A 19,274-nucleotide genomic window follows, 5' to 3' on the forward strand; every position below is an offset into this window, starting at 1 on the left:
GGTGCGCATTTATTCCTCCTTGACACCACCGCGCCAGTTCTTCTCAGCAGCCTCAATGGAGGCCTTATCGCTCTTGGGTCCGCCCTGGGACATGAAGCCACCGGCGGCCTTGAAGGGACGGGCGAGATCACCAGTAGCGGGCTTGCCGAAAACGTGGATCTTGGCCAGGTTGGACTCGAAGGCACCCTTGAGGGGGATGATGGACTGGATAAGGAGGGGGTTGGTGTACTGGAAGTACAAGTGCATCACACCCATCATGCCGACACCCATGAGCTGGCTGCGGAGGAGTTGGCGCAGCTGAGCCTTATCGTAATCCATGTTGGTGGTGGTCACGGGCTTGGGCTCCTCGGTGCTACCCATCGCGGCGGGCTCGACGTACTTGAGGGTGGCCATATCTGAAGATACCGCGCGTTAGTTTTTGGGTTGTGGGGAGAGCGCGTGATCAGCATACCCTTCTTCTTGTTGATCTGATACTGGGTGTACAGGTGGACAGCCAGGATAAGAACGTTGGACAGGAGATAGCATCCGCGGACCAGCATCAGGACTTGAGGATCATCAAAGGGAACCTTCTTGGACAGCTGCATCATCACCAAGATGATGGCGAGGTTGGTACTGTGCAACCATTGTTAGTTCTCATATAGATAATCAATACATCGACCAATTGTCCATCAAGCATACATTTGAGCAGACACCATTTTGCCGGATACGTTTCGATATGGAGAAATCGTTGAGTCTGGGGGAGTACAACGCGAGCAAAACTTGAAAGTCGCGGGCCACCTGGCATTTCTGGAATGTCAGGGAGCCGGAGAATCAGTTTTCCCGACACTATCTATCCGCCATCTGGTCGCCTGAGGCCTTAGGGTTTGTCGCCTGATATCTGAGGCTAGTAGATCATGTGATCTCCCCACTGCTGGTCATAGCTAGCTGTGATGGTCCAGCTTCAAACCAGACCAGCTTATTTTGCAAAACGTCAGCAACCACCACATTAATGGTCTTCCATTCTGTCTTGAAGTTGCACAATGATGTGGATTATGACAGCCACAGAAGTTTCATAAATTAATCCTAGCCATAGATGCTGGAGACACTCATTTGCACTCAAGACGGCTGAAGGCGCACTGCCTTCCATCATGGTCTCCTTGCATATCAAAACTAACCATGACTTCTGTCTATTTTTGAGAAATAGAAAAGGAGTCATAAAATTACTACAGCAACTAATTTCTAGATTCAAACTGACCCTACAGATGGCCATATATACAGGCAAGAAATCCAACGCCTTGAGAAAGGAAGGTTCCATTTTGGGACTAGCGCCAAGTGTCTTTTTGGCACAGCCGGCGCCTGGCACATTCTGACTTCTCCATCCATCAACAACGCGCGTATCTTCCGCACTTCTGAATCGCCTACACATCCACACCACGGCCAAGTCGTCTTGGTTTTTGTTTCTATCTGCTATATCCACCTCTGCGACCGTCTTCGCACATTTATTTCGCAATGCCTGGTGGAAAGGGAAAGTCTATCGGTGGAAAGGGCGGAAAGGGTGATGCTGCGGGGAAGGCCCAAAAGTCTCACAGCGCAAAGGCTGGTCTGCAGGTTAGTGGGATCATGGCTTGTCTAATTGCTGGACTAGGAAGGGTGTTGTCCGAATGTGGTAATGCGATATGGGCGATGGGTTCCTCGATGAAACTGCCCCTCGAAGACGCGTCGATTTGGTCCTCGTTGCTGCTCGATAAGGGGTAGTTTCTTTCGATATTCATGGAACTCATACCACGTCGTCGCACACCCTCTCTCTCGACCGTGTTTTCCTCCCATCGCCAGCTGTTTAAGATGACGCGACTGCTAACACAACCTACTCTAGTTCCCCTGTGGTCGTGTCAAGCGTTTCTTGAAGAACAACACTCAGAATAAGATGCGTGTCGGTGCTAAGGGTATGCTACCCCCCTTGAACTGATCTCCCACATGGCCCGTAACTAACACTTTTCTCCTCTAGCTGCCGTCTACGTGACCGCCGTTCTTGAGTACCTGACTGCCGAAGTTCTCGAATTGGCGGGTAACGCCGCCAAGGATCTCAAGGTTAAGCGTATCACGCCTCGTCACCTCCAGCTCGCCATCCGTGGTGATGAAGAATTGGATACCCTCATCCGCGCAACCATCGCCTTCGGTGGTGTTCTTCCCCGCATCAACCGTGCGCTGCTCCTGAAGGTCGAGCAAAAGAAGAAGGGTGGCAAGATTGAGCTTTAAATCAACATATGAAAAGTTCCGAAAAGATGGGCTGCCACCGCGGGAGGACCTCAACACCTTGACTCCTAAACATATCCCCGCCGCTCTTTTTTCAGTCCTCTCGTCTTTGTTCTTCACGGCGCTCTACTTTGTATTTTTTTTTCTGATATTCCCCGGTCTTTGCTTTCAATCGTGTTTCTTTTCATTTCGAGTTCATAGGGCGCTGTAATGGGAAAATGGGAATATCCTGGTAGTAGGAATTTTACTGATTCGATATACTTCACCATTTCCTAGTAATTGTATTATTGACTTGTACTTACATCGGTGTAGAAGTCTAGAATCCCGGCGCCGACGCTTGATCGATCCAGTTTTTCCCACATTCCCGAGGGGTCAAACAGTTACATATATAATCTGTACTCAAATACTTCTAAACCTTGCATATAAAATCCGGATTTTGGCTCCACGGGGGATCGACAGGAACCAACATGCATAACTCCGAGAGATAAACAACGCGATGGCACCGCGTCAATTTGGCATCTACGTTTTGGATTTATCCCTTACACTCTAGGGAGGTTCGTCTTCATTGAAAATCCCTTTAGCACAGTTTAAGGGTACGGAGTAGAAGATTCTATTATCAGAATATTTACAGCTACCTCGACTGACCTACTGGTAGGGGAAGAAAATAGGTAAGATAGAAGGTACATGGATTGAACTTGAGAATCTGAATACAAAGGCAAAGGCGATGGAAAAAAAGATCCCTGGGCTGCAAGAAACCAAACGTGAGGATAGAACCCTCTAGGATGGGAGTTGGGAAATATATCAACAACACTGACATAGGAATGCAGATGCATTCACCCGGCGGAAGGTAGATTTGTAGAATCGGCACAATTGAAAGTAACAGAATCATGTAGTGAATACACACCATTCCGCGAGACAACGTTAGGTCAAAGAAAGCAGTCAAAGCACGCGGAAAAGAAGGCAAAGAAAGAAAGAGTTAAAAAAAAGAAGAAACATGTCACAACCGTCCTAGCCTAAACCGAACATGAATTTCCAGGGGAAATCGGCTGGCATAAGACGGGCCAGAAACATTAAAACGGATGCGAGTCACCCCATGTACAAACTAAACAGACAAGAATATGCAATATGCTGGTATTGTCGTTTCTTCTGCCATGGGCAAAAAGTTTTTTGTGTCATTCTTCGTATGCGTCCCATGTCACCAGGAAAGGTGCTCGGGGTCGTGGAGTTCGTTCCGACACGGCATAGAAATCCATAGATTTGCATGCAAGGCGCCCGCAATATCAGAAAGTGGGAAAATAAAAAAAAATATCACGTCCAGAACAAGTCCAGAGTCTTCTTGAAACTGTCGGGGGAAAAAAACTCAAAAGCGTCCAAACCGCGTGTTGGGCTGCCCCAAAATAAAGAAACGTCTAAAACTTGGCTAGATCAGTGAAAAGGATTTTCTGGTCTTTTTTTTTTGGTTGTTGTCATCTCGTCATCCCTCATCGAATCGTAAGCCGGTAATTCGCAGAACAGGGCCTCGTAATACAAGTCGTATTCGTCTCGCGGCAAATCAGTCGGATGCTGGCAATAAAAAGGGGAGTCGCCATAAATTCGTCCAATGTTCTACTCCACGATGATCTCTACTCCGGAGTTGGTGCGGAGCTCATCGCTTCCGCGGGCTTGGTGGCCATTCTGGCGGCGAAATCCAGTGCCCTTGTCGGGGGTTGGGCCACGGGGCTGGCGAACGGGCATGCGCTCCTGCTGCCCGTCATATCCCATACCCATGCCACGGTTGCTACCAATGGCGCCAGCGTTAGATTGTTGGTTGTCCTGTTCCCAGGAGAACATGCCTCGCAGGCGACGAGGGCTCGAGTTGGGGCCACCAATACCGGTGCCGAGGGAAAGTCCACCCAGGCTGTTGACCAGCAGGTCATCACGCTGCATGCCAAGAGAAGAACCAGACTGAGCAGGTGTGAGAGTCGGGGTGTTGGAAGTCCCAGTGGGCGCACCCTCATACTGGAGGCGGGCGCCATTAGACTGCAACGCGGCGGGGAAGCTGGCGGAGGAAGGCACGGGTGAAGGGGTGTAAGATCGCAGGTCGGCAAAGGACTTGGCAGCCCGCAGGTTCTGGCCGTTGGAGAAGTTGCCAGGGGAGTCCATCACGCCCAAGAAACCCGAGTTTTGTCCACGCAACGTGTTGAAAGCGCCAGGCCCGGCCTCTTGGCGAGCCTCGCTGAAGTCGATGGTCGCCGCCCGGTTAAGGCCACGACGACCACTGTCGGACTGACCAGAGGGCGGGATAGAAGAGGTCGGGGGGCTGACATTGGCACCTGCGGCGATCTTGAAGACTTGGACCTGCCGCTGTTCGCCGCTGCCACGTGAAGCATGGCCCAAGCCCATGTTGTGGGCCAAGGTGTGAACAGTACGACGCTGGGACGGAGTGAGATTGTGGGGGAAGATCACGGAATCGCGAACAGTATCTTCCTTGAATAGGAGTAGTTGGGAGTAATAGGAAAGGGTCTGCGTGTCGTTCAAGTCCACATCTGTACAGGGGAAAATTTTTGTTAGCCACAGCTCGAATTTTCAATAACCCTCAAAAAGCCCCCCGAGTGTGTAACGTACCAATCTTTTGTCCACGCTGGGACACGGGCGATGGGGAGGTTGCTGGGATGTGCGAGGTGAGTGAAGACATGGAGCTCTGCGTCTGGAGCTGAGGACCGCCTCCCATCGGGCGGTGTTGTTCTTCCAGCTGGCCACGGCGTTCCCGCTTCTCGCGCTCGATGCGTTCCCGCTCCTGCAGAGGAAGCATCTTCTTGTACTCGACTCGCAGTTTCCGGCCCTGTAGCTCAAAGTGGTTGAGCACCTCGATCACGGTTGCTGTCTCCTCGGCGGACGTGAAGTTGGCAAAGGCCAACCCACGGAAGACCCCATTATCAAAGTGATAGTTGAATGCGTAGGGCAGGGGGAGGTTGAGTTCCGTCATCAACTGCACCAGCTGCTCCTTCTTCACGGCAAAGGGGATATTTTTGATGACAATCGCGGTTGGGATCAATTCGTCGTCGTCGGCAGACGAGGCCGAGGCTTCCGGTCGCATCGCGCTGCTCTGAATGGGACCAGGGCCCAGGTTCGAAAATGCTTGAGGCATGTTTGGTTGCTGATCCAACCATGTCTTCAGACGACTATTAGTTTTTTTAACCCTCGGGGAAGATAGGGGGATGCATCAAATCACGACACATACCGTGGGGAGGCCGGCACGTCCACGGGCATTAGGCTTCAAACTAGCGGAAGCCGAGCGAATTCCTCCGAGAGTTTGTGCATTAGCAAAACCGTTGGGATTCCAAGTCTGCGAGCCGGAGATATCATATCCGTAGTTGTTCTGCAGGGACGGGTTCAAGCGTTCGAGGCGAGCGGACTCGTAACGCATCTGATCTTGTTCGTACATGTTGGTGGGCATAGGGCCATATGCATCGAACTGTCGAGAAGGCTGACGGTGTAAGGGTTGTTGATGCCTCTGAGACCCAGGGGAACGCGCAGAATGATCGTGATACATGTCTTGATAACTCATCGAGAATTCCGAGCGTGGAATGTGAAAATCCAAACTTAAAGAAAATAACAGTCCTCCACCATGAGAGCGACACAAGTTGTAAAGAAACCGTCGAGGGACGGGATTGTGCGGATGTTTTGGGGGGAAGGGAAAACTTTGGACTAAAAGCCGATCGGAGGGAGATTCTGGGCGGAGAACAAAAAAAAAAAATAGAAAAAAAAGCAGAAAAGGGCAAAATATCTCCAAATATCACGAATTAAATGTTTCGATTCATTCAAGGGGCTTTTGCTTTTCTTCTTTTCCTTCCTTCTAAAGTTTTTGGTGTGTCGGGGGATTTCCCTCGGTGAAACCAATATAAAGCAGATGAAACCTGAGTGTTGACAGATCTCAAGATAAAAAAATCAGGAAGAAAAAGAGAAAAGATTTCCAAAAGTCGGTCCACAAATCCGCCAAGAAAGGGAGTAAGGAGGTGATAGAGAGAAGAGAGAAGAGAGAAGAGAGAAGAGAGAAGAGATCGAGTCCTCAGGCAGAAAGGTGAATATGAAAATATTTCTATCAAGGGAAGAAAAAACAGGTTAATAGGAGAAAGTCTTACTTATAGCATTTATAGCATATATAACATTTATAACATTTATAGTACTTCTAGTCTAGTATTTCCCCCCCCTAGACTGGTGGACTCATATACCCAATGAGACTATACTATTTTAATATTTAGCTGCATGCCAGAGTAGAGAGGATACAGATGGACAGTATATAAGATACCTGCTTTAAATTTGTGTAAACTTCCCCTTGAACTGTGGCATTTACATCATATCATATTGTATACGTCTTCCCGCTGTATATTGTATTCCCCTTTATCTATTTCCCCTGGAATTTAGGAAGATCCCCCTGAGGAAATCATCGGAAAAGACGTTAACAGCTCCCTCTCCTTCTAGTTCCTGATGGCTTAGCCTTTTACCAAGACGCCGGTGCCTCGTTAGGCTCCTCACTAGGCAATTTAGAGGACCCCGCCGTGGTGGGCACCTACTTATAGCTTCTCATCCCTGAGCAAATTTGGGGAAATACGTTCATTTTATTATTTGGCGTGGATGATGCGCACGAGTCCGGCTTGCCTGACGTATAGAAAGTTGGGGGTTCACACCCTGCCTCGTGCTTAGCAAGGGGTCCTGCACCTACTACATGTATGTGATTCTCTATATTTGATACACCACCGGTTTAGACAGAGCGTATGTATCATGGACTCCGCTTCATTTTAATTACTGTATTCCATCTTCAGGGGGTGGATTTTCTATAATTACTTATTTACTCCTGAAGTTAGTGCCCCCTATTTCGCTTCGCCCCATCCCTCATGGCGAGTTCGTGGAGTCGCCACCTTATAAGAGTTATGTTTAATAGCCGTGGAAATTTCCTGAAAGGTTCGACCCAGCCGGATAGGCCACGTTGTTTCCCCATCGGCTTTTTACAGCTAAATTGACAGGACAGGAAAGCTCTATACCCAGTCCCACTTCCGTGAAATTGGACCTTTTGTCCGGTCTCCACGATCCGCGCATCCCCCGTTTCTAGCGCATGCACCGAAGCTCCTCAGAGGTTCCTGTGGTCCAGCTAGAACCCGCTAGACGGTGGTTAGAAGGTATTGGGAGATCCCGGTCTGGTGGAGCTTTTGAACCTCCGGCTCGTGGTAACCTACTCCGGACAATCGCACTCGGGAGAGACTCCTCCGTTCTCCGTACAGAGTATAGTCACGAGATTTCAAGTGACGCTAGAAAAGTCTACGGAACCTTTGCTCTGGAGTCTGATTCGCTTCGGCTGTCGTTCCCGTAATAAGCATAGTTAGGAGATGTCTCAGTAAAAGGAGACGACGACCAGGAGAAATTATATATTGCACATGACACACTTCCGATCTTGCTCTCTACCTAACCTACCTAACCCGTTGAGAGTTTGCGACCAAAAACCAAAGGGAACCCCCCATGGTCACTACTGGATTGATCTACAGAGGGCCGGGTCGGGTCGTAAGGACATCCACGATGTTTCAGGAGAAGTGTGTGATTCACAGGGCAAGTGACCCCCTAGCGCAAAGAGTATTCTGAAATAATACCTTGAAGGCTATCAGCCCTTGGGATGAGGGGAACAGGCAAACTCCATATGTACGCAGCTGGAATGAAGGTCCAACTTGATCAAAAAGCCCAAGGATAGAAGGATTGGTAGAGATTAGCCACAGTTGAATTGCAGCTCGCATAGGACCTCTGCCAAAAAAAAAAAAAAAAAAAGAAAGTCTCTGAGATACCAGGGTCTATTACGCGAGGCAGAGGTAATAATTTAACTAAATGCCATGGCTGATAATGAGGTTCAGGTTGAAAATGAGACACATTTCCAACCAATAACCTCATTTTTGATCAAACTGAGTCAAATCTGTGTACGACGAACCTGATATAAGGCGTAGAGAGACATGAAACGCTAGTTAGTTAGTTAGTTATCGGTTTCAACTTGGATGGCCTAGGAAACTAGGCCAATATCGAAATCTGACGTAACTAGTTAACTTAACTAGATAGTAGATCGTACATCCATGGATACCTAGGGACTGATTCAAAGGTAGTAAATGTTCAACGTTTGACCCGTTCGGCCCGTTTGAAACGTTACATTTTCAACTAGTTGCATGCAGCAATTATGTCCTTAAATCTAATTCAAGTCAAGATACATGGTATACATATGTAGCTTTTTTACCTCTTCATATCTGTACCAGATACTAGATATTGTTTAATTCCAACAGAGGATCGACAGTTTCATGGAAAGCGGTATTCGACAATAGGTGACGACCATCAAACCGTCAGACCCACATGGAGGTTGCAATCGCCGGATGGAGACATGAACAGAGGCTGATGATTATTCCACTTGAGATGAAAAAAAAAAGTCGGGAGTCAGTAAGATACATATATATCAAGTCAGGAACCCAATCGAAACCAATTGTCTAATAAAAAAAAAAGAAAAAGAATACAACAATGTACGTGTATCTCGTCCACGCGGCTGACGGGGGCTGAAGGCCAAGGCGAGTGGATACTAATTGCGTTTAAAGTGGCTTTTTTTTCGCTTCGACTTGGATCTACATACTCGAATTCGATCGATTTTTCTGATCTTCAACTCTTCGCATGCTGGACAATGCGGACTCCATTGCGAGCGGCGATAGCCATTGCGCTAATTGTAACCATATTTTTGGTGAAGTTTCACCTCGATTCTATCTTGCAATGGAGTGATCGAACTCCCGAGCTCTATGTCCTAGATGGCGATACATATATCGAGCTGGTCTCTGCCCATACTACGACATCCGCTTCACATACCCAAACCCGGAGGAAATGGGCCCCCACGGCCCGACCTACTCGTTCTGTGGTACTCAATAATCCGGAACCCAAGCGCATCCCCGTTGATGTCCCCGGTGCTGAATGGGCCGGAGAGCTATTCTGGAGATCTACGGCGCCCGAATTCTATGATTCAATAGGCTTACTCGAAAATCCCCAAATACTCGCTCCGGTAGAGCATGACGATGCGGTGACACCTTCGTCTACTGCTCCTGCTCGCCCAAAGGTCACTCCAAAATCGGACCGTGTAATTGTTCTGGGGAAGATGTCATACGAAAATACCGATTGGCTTGACGATCAGCTACCAGAGTATGTCCCCATAGACCCAATCACTAATAAACTATGCCAAATGCTAATCCAGGACTCGAATTCTAGATGGCAACATGCAGTCTATCTCGTCGATGACCCCGAAGCAGATCTGCCAGTCGAACAAAACAAGGGCAAAGAAAGTAGTGCCTATCTGCAATACATTCTGGACAACTACGACAAATTGCCCGAGTACATGGTCTTCCTCCACGCTCACCAATACAGTGGTCACGTCGAATTCTGGGAGCAGGACAATGTGTTGAGCGTTCGAAGGCTGCAGCTCGCCTACCTCCGTCAAGTTGGATATCTCAACCTGCGCTGCGACTGGAGTCCGGGATGTCCCGATGAGGTCCAGCCATTCCGGCAAACGGCTGGTCGCACTACCGAGCTTGCCTTTGCGGGTGCTTGGATCCGTATCTTTAACAACACAAACGTGCCTGAGATTGTTGCTACGCCTTGTTGTGCCCAGTTTGCTGTCACCAAGGAGCAGGTCCTTCAGCGCCCACGGAGCGACTATGAGTCGTATCATCATTGGCTTATGACAACCGAGTTGGACGATGAGACGAGTGGTCGTGTCTTTGAATATATATGGCATATTATCTTCGGGCAGGATCCCGTCTTGTAAGTTATAACACAAGAAATGTGCCAAGGAAACGATGCTAACGTGACTGTGAACAGTTGTCCTGCAAAGGCGCAGTGCTACAAGGATGTATATGCCATGGATTATAAGGAGCCAGATGAGGATTTCTTCGGTGATGATATCTGGGGCGATTGGAATGATGAACCACCTGTGGATGAAACACCTGCGCACGAAACGCCTGCACACGCACCACTCGCACATGCAACACCTAGTGCATGAATACCTTTGGGACGAGATATGATTGTATTTATCTAACTTATATAGAGCTTCTGGGATGTATCAATACCTGGACTTGCATTAATGTTCAATTCGATTGCTTCTTAGATCTGTTGCTATATATTCTACGCATCTTCTGGTTATTCTAGGGAATGACAGATCCCCGCCGGGTATACACGACCGTAACTATACTTTCTCTCACTCCAGTCTTTCCCGAAAATACGAAATTGAAATTGCATGACGGTAGACTATCTCAAAATGAACACAACTCATTGATATCATCTGCAAATTTGAAGGAAAACATTGCACATATTCATATAACCATCATGTATATCTCCACTCGTTGATCTTGGAAGACCCGACACTCTCGAATCTCACAGCCAAGCCAAAGCCATCAGTCCCATGATACCTGCCATGGATGCAGCACCGGGAACTGAAATATCTGCTGCTGCATCAGGAGTAGGAGTGGCAGAGGACGCAGAGCCCGCCGAGGTACCGGGGGAATCAGAGGATCCCGAGGAGCCAGATGAAGTCGAGTCCTGGTTGTTGATTCCGCTGGTGCTAGAAGAGGTTGTAGTGGCAGTGTTTGAAGTAGCAGTGCTAGTAGATGTGCCAGTCACAGTAGTGGCAGTGGTAGCGGCAGAGTTGTAGGTAGTCGTGGTGAGCGAGCAAGAGTAGACAAGGTCAAGAGCCTCTGGTCAATGCATTAGATTTATCTTGTATCTTCGTAATGCATCACATTATACATACCGTTATCATCGTTATCATCGTTATCATCGTCGTCTTCATCTCTGTCGTCGTCATAGTCATCACGGTCTCCATGGGTAATGTTGTTGTTGCGCCTGTCGGTTTGGTACTGGGTGATACAGGCAGAGCAGAGCGGGATCTGAGTTTTGGCATTGTCCCAATCGCAAATGCATTGGATCTCAGCTGAATCCCGTTCGTGCTTGGCATCACAGCTCTTGGCGATTCCGACGACGGCGCTGCAGGCAGACCAGCAGCGAGTGGGGACATCGTCATGGTCCAATTTAGATGCGATGGCGATGTTAGTGGCAAGTAGGAGGCCACAAATGGGGAGAAGCTGCTGAGTACGCATGATTATTGATGTAGATGGATGATGGTAAAGGAGTTTATGTTTTGGTTTCTGATTAAAATCTACAGTGGGATTGAAGATATATTTATATTGTTCAAGCCAATATAACCCTGCTATACATGTAGGAAATGATCTTCTTTGTCCACATTCCTCACGCGTAGTCAGAGTTCAGTAGAAAGTAAACCGAGGAGCCCCCAAAGTGCGTGCATCCCTGTCAACGACGCAGTGATCAGCGGAGTCCCGCCAATGTTGGTTGTGCGAAAGCAGCTGCCTGGTTTATGCGGGCAGCCAAGACTTTGCCAAGAGCCTGGATTGAAATGCATACCAAGATAATTGCTAATAATATCGTGCATTGGGGTTCTGTGTTCTATATATTTCTATATGCAGGCACTGTGGCTATGCTTTAATCCCCAACTGAGCTTGACCTATGACCAATTGCTCAGTTACGGCGTCTACATCTCGTTCCCGTTCGCCAAGGGTCTTATTCCACCCCGGAGATCCTATGTGTCTAAGCCACGCTGTGGGGCCAATCGGTTCATATCGGGTATTCTGCTTTGATAGTTTTAACATTCTCCGTACTCTGCTTGAGAATAAAATCCATTATCAAGTTCCCATGCGGGTTACCGATAGCCGAGCTCACCCGGTCCCTTCTGCTATATATAGCTAGTATACAACTATAAATCTTAAATGGATTGATCTCCAGGCTTCAGGATTCTTCAAGTTCCTGAATTAATGCCTGCGAGTAGACTAACACTATTCCATAATTATTTCAGACCGTTAACACCGCCCAAAGTGACTTAGTAGGCAGCTAGTCCAGACTAACGCGACTATCAATCTTTTACGCCGCGTTTTGAGTAAAACTAACAAAACTAGCCGACCTATTCTAGTCTCATCGGTACACCTCGTGATGTATTATTTTAGGCCTGGAGGTTCCCATATGTCCAGGCTAGGGGTTAGTAAGAAAGCGTTTGAATTCCACGGGACCCCGCAATCATAACATCATTTGAAATATTTTCAAGCTGAACGTACTTCTGCCCTACACTCAAAGTTGGTCAATCAAGAACTTCTTCCCTAAAAAAAAAGATGACTCGGACTGTCGGCAAGATGTGGGAAAAGTACTGCCTGCGTCCAACTCAGGGCAATGTCTCCACCATCCCAGTTTTCGTCTACGGTACAGCCTGGAAGAAAGAACGCAGCGCCGATCTAGTCTACAATGCAATCAAAGCCGGTTTCCGGGCTGTGGACACAGCGGCCCAACCCCGCCATTACCAAGAGCATCTCGTGGGTGATGGCATCCGCAGAGCAATTGCCGATGGGATCGTCGGTCGAGCCGACTTGTACGTGAGTGCGCACTGGTTATTTTTAGTCTAAATGTATTTAGGGATTTGACAACTAACCATAGTTAGGTGCAAACCAAATATAGTCCTGTCTCAGCACAGGATCCGGCCAATATGCCCTATGACCCGTCAGCGACGGTGACGGATCAGGTCCATGCATCTATCAAATCATCATTGCACAATCTTCGCTCAAAGGTTGACCCTGACTCCGTGGATGAGACCTATATTGACACGGTGATCATCCATTCCCCACTGTCAACTTTAGCCCAGACCCTGGAGGCCTGGCATGCCCTTGAGACTTATGTCCCCCATCGCATCCGGAATTTAGGTGTCTCCAACTGTACATTGGCTATACTCCGCGAATTGTGTACTTCACCCCAGACAACTGTGAAGCCATCAGTGGTACAGAACAGATTCTACGAGGACACTCTGTTTGACGTCCCCTTGCGCGCATTCTGTCGCGAGAATCGGGTCATATACCAGAGCTTTTGGACATTGACCGCGAATCCAGACCTCGTGCGCTCTAAGCCAGTGCAGCAACTTGCTCACCATGTTAGCATAACCCCAGCTGCTGCATTATATGCGCTAGTGATGGGTTTGAAGGATGTGGTGGTGCTGAATGGGACCAAGAACGAGTCACGCATGAAGGAAGACTTGTCTGCCCCTACACAGGTGGAGGATTTCACGCAGAAGCAACCTGAGTTATGGCAACAGATTCTGACAGACTTTCGGGGTTTGATAGGGGAATCTACATAGTTTCACATCAAACGTTGAGCGAGCCATGTGGGGGCCAGTCGTATACTGCTTAAGGTAGTTGCTGCAAAATTCAACTGATTGAGAGGATATAACCACTTGGCGAACTTTGCAGTCAAAATATATGTAGATTTCTATCTGTATACCTGATAAGCATATGTGATCACATGGTAACATGAAGTATCCGTGGACTTCCAAGTACTGGTCACCACCTTGCTGACTCAGGAAACGCCTCCCCGCAGGACAATTTGATCTCGCCGCCGAAGTGGCATAGGGGAGCTCACTTTTATTCAACTGAGCATATTTGTTTGATTATATCCACTTCTTAACGTTAGTGCCTCTAGATTATATATTATAATACTTGGCATATCATTCACCGCCCAAGCGCTTTCTGCTGGAGCCTCCCGCCTTATTCTGGATATTGAACAATTCACGCGCCCACTGATCATCTTCCTATTAATCACTGCTAGTCCTTGATCTGCCTGTTGTCGATTCCTGGGATCTTTTGTTTACTTCGGTGTTGATATCGATAGATTCGCGCGATCGGTGGCATCCCTTTTTTCTCTCTCGGTTCTGTGGTCAAAGCCTTTTTGACTGAAAATTAGGCGACTTGGATGAACAACTTCTTACATACTGAGTCCGCACCTGGTTCCTTTGTCTCCTAGGCAAATTTCCTGCGGTCAACTCAGTCTCCTATCCAGTGACCGAAAATTGGGATACAATTCTATATCGAACTCCATCGCGATAAGATTCAACGCCTTTGCGCCGGCCTATTCACCATGAGTTCGCAAGGAATGACCCGCAAGAGACCTGCGCCGGGAACAGTACCACCTGTCCACCCTCAGATGAATCCTGTACCGACCTTCCCGACCACCGCGAACCCCGGCTCTCAGCTTTCGAACGATCAATTCTTACAATGGGGTCAGAACCCCCCCGCTAATGCTATCAATACTTCCGCCTTCTCCGATCCCACCTACAACCCGGCAGGGTTTGTGCCACCCCCAGATGTATCTGCACCAGCTCCGACAGCATCTAATCAACTCGCCCGCCGACAAGCGAACCAGATGGTCAGCCGAAACCGTGGCTACGAACAACCTCCTGCTTCATATGTAGAAAACGGCGGAAATAATGGAAATGGAGAGAGCGGTGCATGGGGAGAGTCTCTAGAGGAGCTCTACCGGCGAGCCTTGACTGCCAAGAGAGATTCACAGGCAAAGCGAAAGCAAATACCGCCATTTGTACAGAAATTGAGCAGGTATGACACATCTATTGCTTTTTTGATCAATTATAGGGCTAACTGAGAACTGCAGTTTCTTGGATGAATCCAAGAATACGGAACTGATTCGATGGTCCGACGATGGCAATTCCTTTGTCGTCCTAGACGAAGATGAGTTTGCCAGAACCTTGATTCCCGAGCTCTTCAAACACAATAACTACGCCTCATTCGTCCGACAGCTGAACATGTACGGATTTCACAAGAAGGTCGGACTGTCCGATAATTCAATGCGCGCCAGCGAACGGAAAAACAAGAGTCCCAGTGAATACGCCAACCCTTATTTTAAACGAGGCCACCCAGATCTCCTGTGGCTCATTCAGAAGCCAAAGAACGCTGGAGGCGGCGGACATGCGAGCAAACCTAGCAAGGGCGGCACACGCGTGAAGACGGAGGATATTGATGATAACGAGATGGACGATTATGTCGAAGAGCGTGCACCGGCTCCTCGTGATAACCGTGCTCCCCGACCACAGCAATTGTCATTAGTCACGGATAGCTCTGTACCTAGTGAGCAACTTTCTGGGGTATATCGCGAACTCCAGGCGATTCGTCAACAGCAGTCAATCATCTCAACCACAATCACCAGGCTGCGGAAAGAACACGAGCAACTCTATGCCCAGGCAGCCAACTTCCAAGAGCAACACACTCGCCATGAGAACTCCATCAATGCTATTCTGACATTCCTTGCAACTGTATACAACCGCAGTTTGCAGGGAGAGGGTGGGCCACAAAACCTCGCAAATTCTTTTGCGGGGGCCATTTCCCAGGACCAGGGAAACATTGTAGATGTGGATGATGACTACCTTACCAATGCTTTGGGATCAATGACTAGCCCGAATTCCCAGAGAACAATGAAGAAGCAGCCGCTGCTTTTGAAGGCTCCGCCCACAGCGGATGCGTATATCCGGGCCTCCACAGTTTCCCCATCAGGCAGTGGCTCGTATGACACGCGGTCTCGTGGTCATGCTCGGCAACCTAGTGCCAACCAGCACGGCCATGTGGAGGAGGTCTTTGACCATAGCCCCCGCCCGAGTGCTCCAACCGTTCCTCCTGGACAGCCGACAGAGGAGACTTCCCCCCAACGAGACATTATGTCTGTCATCCAAAACTCCAATGCACGTAACGGGCTCTCAACAAACTTCTCCGAGTTCCCCAATGTGCTCTCCTCCCTTGAAAATCATGGTGGTAATGTTCCCCTCACGGCAAATCAACGCGCCGATATGCTTCGACTCATGGCCAACGAAACAAATCTATCAGAACCGAACGCAGGCGTATCACCCAACAACGCGCTCATCTCGCCGACTCCACCCCCCATGCCGCCCAACTACTCGGGCAGGCTAGCCAGCACACGACAAGAAATCGACAACCTAGTCAAGATGCAAGCCGAGCAAGATCGTTCCGTCCAGAATTTGACCAGTCTCCTCCAACCGCTGAGCCCGAATGGTACCATCCCCGGTATCGAGGGCGGTGATGGCAATGTACCTCCCCCACCGCTTGATCTTGACCAAATATTCAACAATGACTACTTCACCGACATTGGAGACGCAGGTTCCGATATGAAGAAACAGGCCGAGAATCCAATGAACCACATGGGGACAGGCCAGAATACACACGATCCTGTGGGGACCACCCAAGCCGATGACGGAGACACCAACGACCTGTTCGATTTCGATCACATCCCTACCGAGCCTGATCTCTTTGAAACCCCTCACCATGGGCAGGGGGATTCCACCTACCACTATGGCTTCGACGGCGTCGGCTACGATGAATCCGGGCGTGTGATCGAGCAACTGACGGATAGTGAAGCCACTAGTCCCGCAACCACGGAGCACATAGGCGAAGCTATGGATGATGGTGGCAGTGCGACGAAACGGCGCAGAAAGGTGTGATTCGGTCGATGGCGCAAGGAATACCAGATGGAGCAAATTCACAAGTACGGGTTAGGACTTGGATGAAAACAAAACTTCTCGGCGTACAATTAGGCGTTTTTATGTTAATATGGGGTTTACTCACGTGCCTGGGGGAATTCGACTGGGCTGTAAAAACCTATGATGATCCATGAATAATCCAACTGGAAGTAATGAGATACCTTTGCTTTATCTTGACAGGTTTAATATGCAATATTCTAGATCTATTGTCGACAGTATTTCTAGCCTGCTGAGGATATGTAGACTACACTTGTTATTACTTACATGTACTGCTCTTAGCGACTAAGTCCGGAATGTCGATATACAATCTCGGGACAAGTGGATACCAGAGTCCACGGTTACCCGCAGATCACCCGAGATCCGAGATCTACGGCCCGTACTCAAATGTATGTAGACGAGCCTTACACATGCGTCTCCTGGACGAGAGAGAGACTTGTAGGGAGGGCAAGGAGGCCAAAGTAAATGGAGAATTTAAGATAGAATCAAATTTGCCGGCTCGGATCCCATCAAAAAGCATCATGGAAAAGGTGACGGGCGATTAGCGATGTGAGCGCACGACTTGAGCCCAGACTGATACCAATTATCAGGAACTGTTAGGAACTGATTTGGCAGAAACTAAAGCAATATAATCACTTTTGAGTAAAGCTTACACGACTTCAGTGTGGCCATACTCCCTAGCTGCACCCATCTCTTCTAATACGTATACTTTGGGTCGGCACCAATTTCCAGTATCACCTTAAGGATGGGACGACTCCTTCTCTTAGCCATTCAAAAAAGGGGCTTCTCTTTGCAGGCTTTTTGGGTCTTGATGTGCCCCGTGATCGAGTAAACATCTAATGCACTATTCGTACCCAGTCGCAGCTGCAAAATGCGTGGTAGTATCGGCTCCAATGGTCATATTAGTCGGCTTGTATCCTCGGCACACTCGAAAGGAGGTTGGAGATCTCTGGATCTTCAAAGCTGGACACCAAGCCTGACTTCACCATCAGCGGGATCGTTTCCGTGGTAGCCCTTGGGATACACACCGAGTCCTGAAAGTTGAAGTCGACAGTGAAGTCTGAGCCCTGAGAGAAATGTGGTACTGTTTTGACGCAACCTGTTTTACTAACACTAGGCTTCAACGTTGAGCAATTGGCCATCTTGCTATGCACTTGGGGTCGAAGATTCCTAGGATCAAGAAGCGGCATCTTCGAGTGTATCTCGCTAGTGGCCGTGGGGATGTGCCTTTGTTTTTGAAAAAAAAAAAGAATGGCCAGCTCAGCGTAGAGCCGATGGTTTGTTGATTTGATCCTGACAAAGGTGCTATTCGATATCACGGCATCAATGTTGAACTATAGTAGAGCCGAGCAACGGCGCACCACGGTCAGAACATCTGCAACTCTCACATCGAGATGCTCGAAATTGGGACTGATCGATGGAACAGAGCTGTAGGATCTGGTCAGTTTTACTGGTGATGAAAGGCGCTTAGCTGTAGACACAATACCTTTTGGGAGTTATACAAGCTTAACCAAGAAGACAGCTAGGTGAGCAAATCGACTGAAATCCCAAAACGTGGGGAACGTGATAGTGGCAGTCTTACTCTCTCCCATATTATTTCAATGCTTTAACTAAATGAACTGGACGCCATTTTAGTAAATGGTGTTGTATATACTTGGTGTGTAGTCGTCACATTGGAAGTGGTTATAAAGTTAGGCCTGAGGCATCTAAGACATCACCGCCTCTGTCTCCAACTCTCTCCAACTCTTTCTCTCCAATTTTTAAATCAACTTGTCAAATGCCTCCACGTCGCCCTCGACCAAAGTTATCTCTCTGGGTCCATTTTCGAAGATGGCTTCGCTACTGGAGCTCACCTCTCCGGCTACGTGGTAGTCTCATTCGACTCAAACACGAACACAAGTATCCCATACTGACGCTCCTTCGCTTGTTCATTCCCTATCCGTCCTGGCACTTCCCGATTCCAGAACAATTTTCTCTCCGCGAATTGATTGAAGATCAACAAAATGGGACCGGGATAATCCAATCCCATTTTGGTGCCATACATAATCTTCGCTGCATTCCGATCTGGCGAATGCGGGACACGCCACTGCGGTCTATTTACCGCCTCTACGAGCTCCACCTCGCCGATCGTTATGAGCTGATGGGCTATGAGACGGAGTATTTCTTCTTCCAGCAAAACTGGAAGCTGGGAGATATACCAGACCCGAGAGATCCTGATCCTCTTCGTTATGCGATGCTCGCTTCTATCATGGAAGAATTACATGAGGCAGTTAATTGGAGATTAAGCCTCGGTCTACGACGAAATCGGGAGCATGTCTATCGTGAGGAGGATGGGGACCCGTGGCCACCTTTTGCCCCGGAAGAACTACCAGACTGGACGAAAGATGTGACGCCTATGGATAAAGATCTATTAAGGCACTCTGTGTCACCAGAGTCACTAGATGCCGAGGGGAATCTAGTGCTTGAGAAGAATGGCAAGGGCCGTAATTTTGCTCGGCGCAATATCATCACCAACACAGGTTGGCTCTATACGGTCTAGGAGCGATGCGCTTGAACAATTGTCATCTCAACCATCAAATTCATTGGTCAAGTCTGGAATCAGTGAGCCCTCGTACCCGTG

At 48.5% G+C, this 19,274-nt stretch overlaps 9 protein-coding genes across 9 annotated transcripts; 5 read left to right on the plus strand and 4 right to left on the minus strand.

Moving 5' to 3' along the window:
- Positions 1 to 9: 9 nt before the first annotated feature.
- Positions 10 to 695, minus strand: N7447_003171 (PHO88 family protein; the record flags this gene model as incomplete). Its single annotated transcript, XM_057227446.1, has 3 exons — positions 10 to 395; positions 452 to 612; positions 679 to 695. 3 exons carry the CDS (start codon positions 693 to 695, stop codon positions 10 to 12), a joined length of 564 nt encoding a protein of 187 aa, XP_057091462.1.
- Positions 696 to 1,488: 793 nt separating this feature from the next.
- htz1 (histone H2AZ) lies at positions 1,489 to 2,235 on the plus strand (the record flags this gene model as incomplete). The annotated part of the gene is made up of 3 exons (XM_057227447.1): positions 1,489 to 1,587; positions 1,853 to 1,922; positions 1,985 to 2,235. 3 exons carry the CDS (start codon positions 1,489 to 1,491, stop codon positions 2,233 to 2,235), a joined length of 420 nt encoding a protein of 139 aa, XP_057091463.1.
- A 1,602-nt stretch (positions 2,236 to 3,837) lies between these two features.
- On the minus strand, positions 3,838 to 5,812 carry N7447_003173 (uncharacterized protein; the record flags this gene model as incomplete). Its single annotated transcript, XM_057227448.1, has 3 exons — positions 3,838 to 4,757; positions 4,837 to 5,383; positions 5,453 to 5,812. The coding sequence occupies 3 exons, from the start codon at positions 5,810 to 5,812 to the stop codon at positions 3,838 to 3,840; spliced, it is 1,827 nt and encodes a 608-aa protein (XP_057091464.1).
- Positions 5,813 to 8,911: 3,099 nt separating this feature from the next.
- Positions 8,912 to 10,273, plus strand: N7447_003174 (DUF3431 domain-containing protein; the record flags this gene model as incomplete). Its single annotated transcript, XM_057227449.1, has 3 exons — positions 8,912 to 9,417; positions 9,484 to 10,035; positions 10,093 to 10,273. The coding sequence occupies 3 exons, from the start codon at positions 8,912 to 8,914 to the stop codon at positions 10,271 to 10,273; spliced, it is 1,239 nt and encodes a 412-aa protein (XP_057091465.1).
- Positions 10,274 to 10,644: 371 nt separating this feature from the next.
- Positions 10,645 to 11,366, minus strand: N7447_003175 (putative GPI anchored protein; the record flags this gene model as incomplete). Its single annotated transcript, XM_057227450.1, has 2 exons — positions 10,645 to 10,964; positions 11,021 to 11,366. The coding sequence occupies 2 exons, from the start codon at positions 11,364 to 11,366 to the stop codon at positions 10,645 to 10,647; spliced, it is 666 nt and encodes a 221-aa protein (XP_057091466.1).
- A 1,080-nt stretch (positions 11,367 to 12,446) lies between these two features.
- N7447_003176 (putative aldo-keto reductase (AKR)) lies at positions 12,447 to 13,456 on the plus strand (the record flags this gene model as incomplete). The annotated part of the gene is made up of 2 exons (XM_057227451.1): positions 12,447 to 12,704; positions 12,770 to 13,456. 2 exons carry the CDS (start codon positions 12,447 to 12,449, stop codon positions 13,454 to 13,456), a joined length of 945 nt encoding a protein of 314 aa, XP_057091467.1.
- Positions 13,457 to 14,232: 776 nt separating this feature from the next.
- N7447_003177 (heat shock factor family protein) lies at positions 14,233 to 16,618 on the plus strand (the record flags this gene model as incomplete). Its single annotated transcript, XM_057227452.1, has 2 exons — positions 14,233 to 14,708; positions 14,764 to 16,618. The coding sequence occupies 2 exons, from the start codon at positions 14,233 to 14,235 to the stop codon at positions 16,616 to 16,618; spliced, it is 2,331 nt and encodes a 776-aa protein (XP_057091468.1).
- A 938-nt stretch (positions 16,619 to 17,556) lies between these two features.
- On the minus strand, positions 17,557 to 17,796 carry N7447_003178 (uncharacterized protein; the record flags this gene model as incomplete). Its single annotated transcript, XM_057227453.1, has 2 exons — positions 17,557 to 17,721; positions 17,767 to 17,796. The coding sequence occupies 2 exons, from the start codon at positions 17,794 to 17,796 to the stop codon at positions 17,557 to 17,559; spliced, it is 195 nt and encodes a 64-aa protein (XP_057091469.1).
- Positions 17,797 to 18,431: 635 nt separating this feature from the next.
- N7447_003179 (uncharacterized protein) lies at positions 18,432 to 19,193 on the plus strand (the record flags this gene model as incomplete). The annotated part of the gene is made up of 1 exon (XM_057227454.1): positions 18,432 to 19,193. The coding sequence occupies one exon, from the start codon at positions 18,432 to 18,434 to the stop codon at positions 19,191 to 19,193; it is 762 nt and encodes a 253-aa protein (XP_057091470.1).
- Between the last annotated feature and the right edge of the window lie 81 nt (positions 19,194 to 19,274).

Source organism: Penicillium robsamsonii (assembly GCF_028829455.1).
Source record: "Penicillium robsamsonii strain IBT 29466 chromosome Unknown utg000001l_segment0_segment0, whole genome shotgun sequence".
NCBI lineage: Eukaryota > Fungi > Ascomycota > Eurotiomycetes > Eurotiales > Aspergillaceae > Penicillium > Penicillium robsamsonii.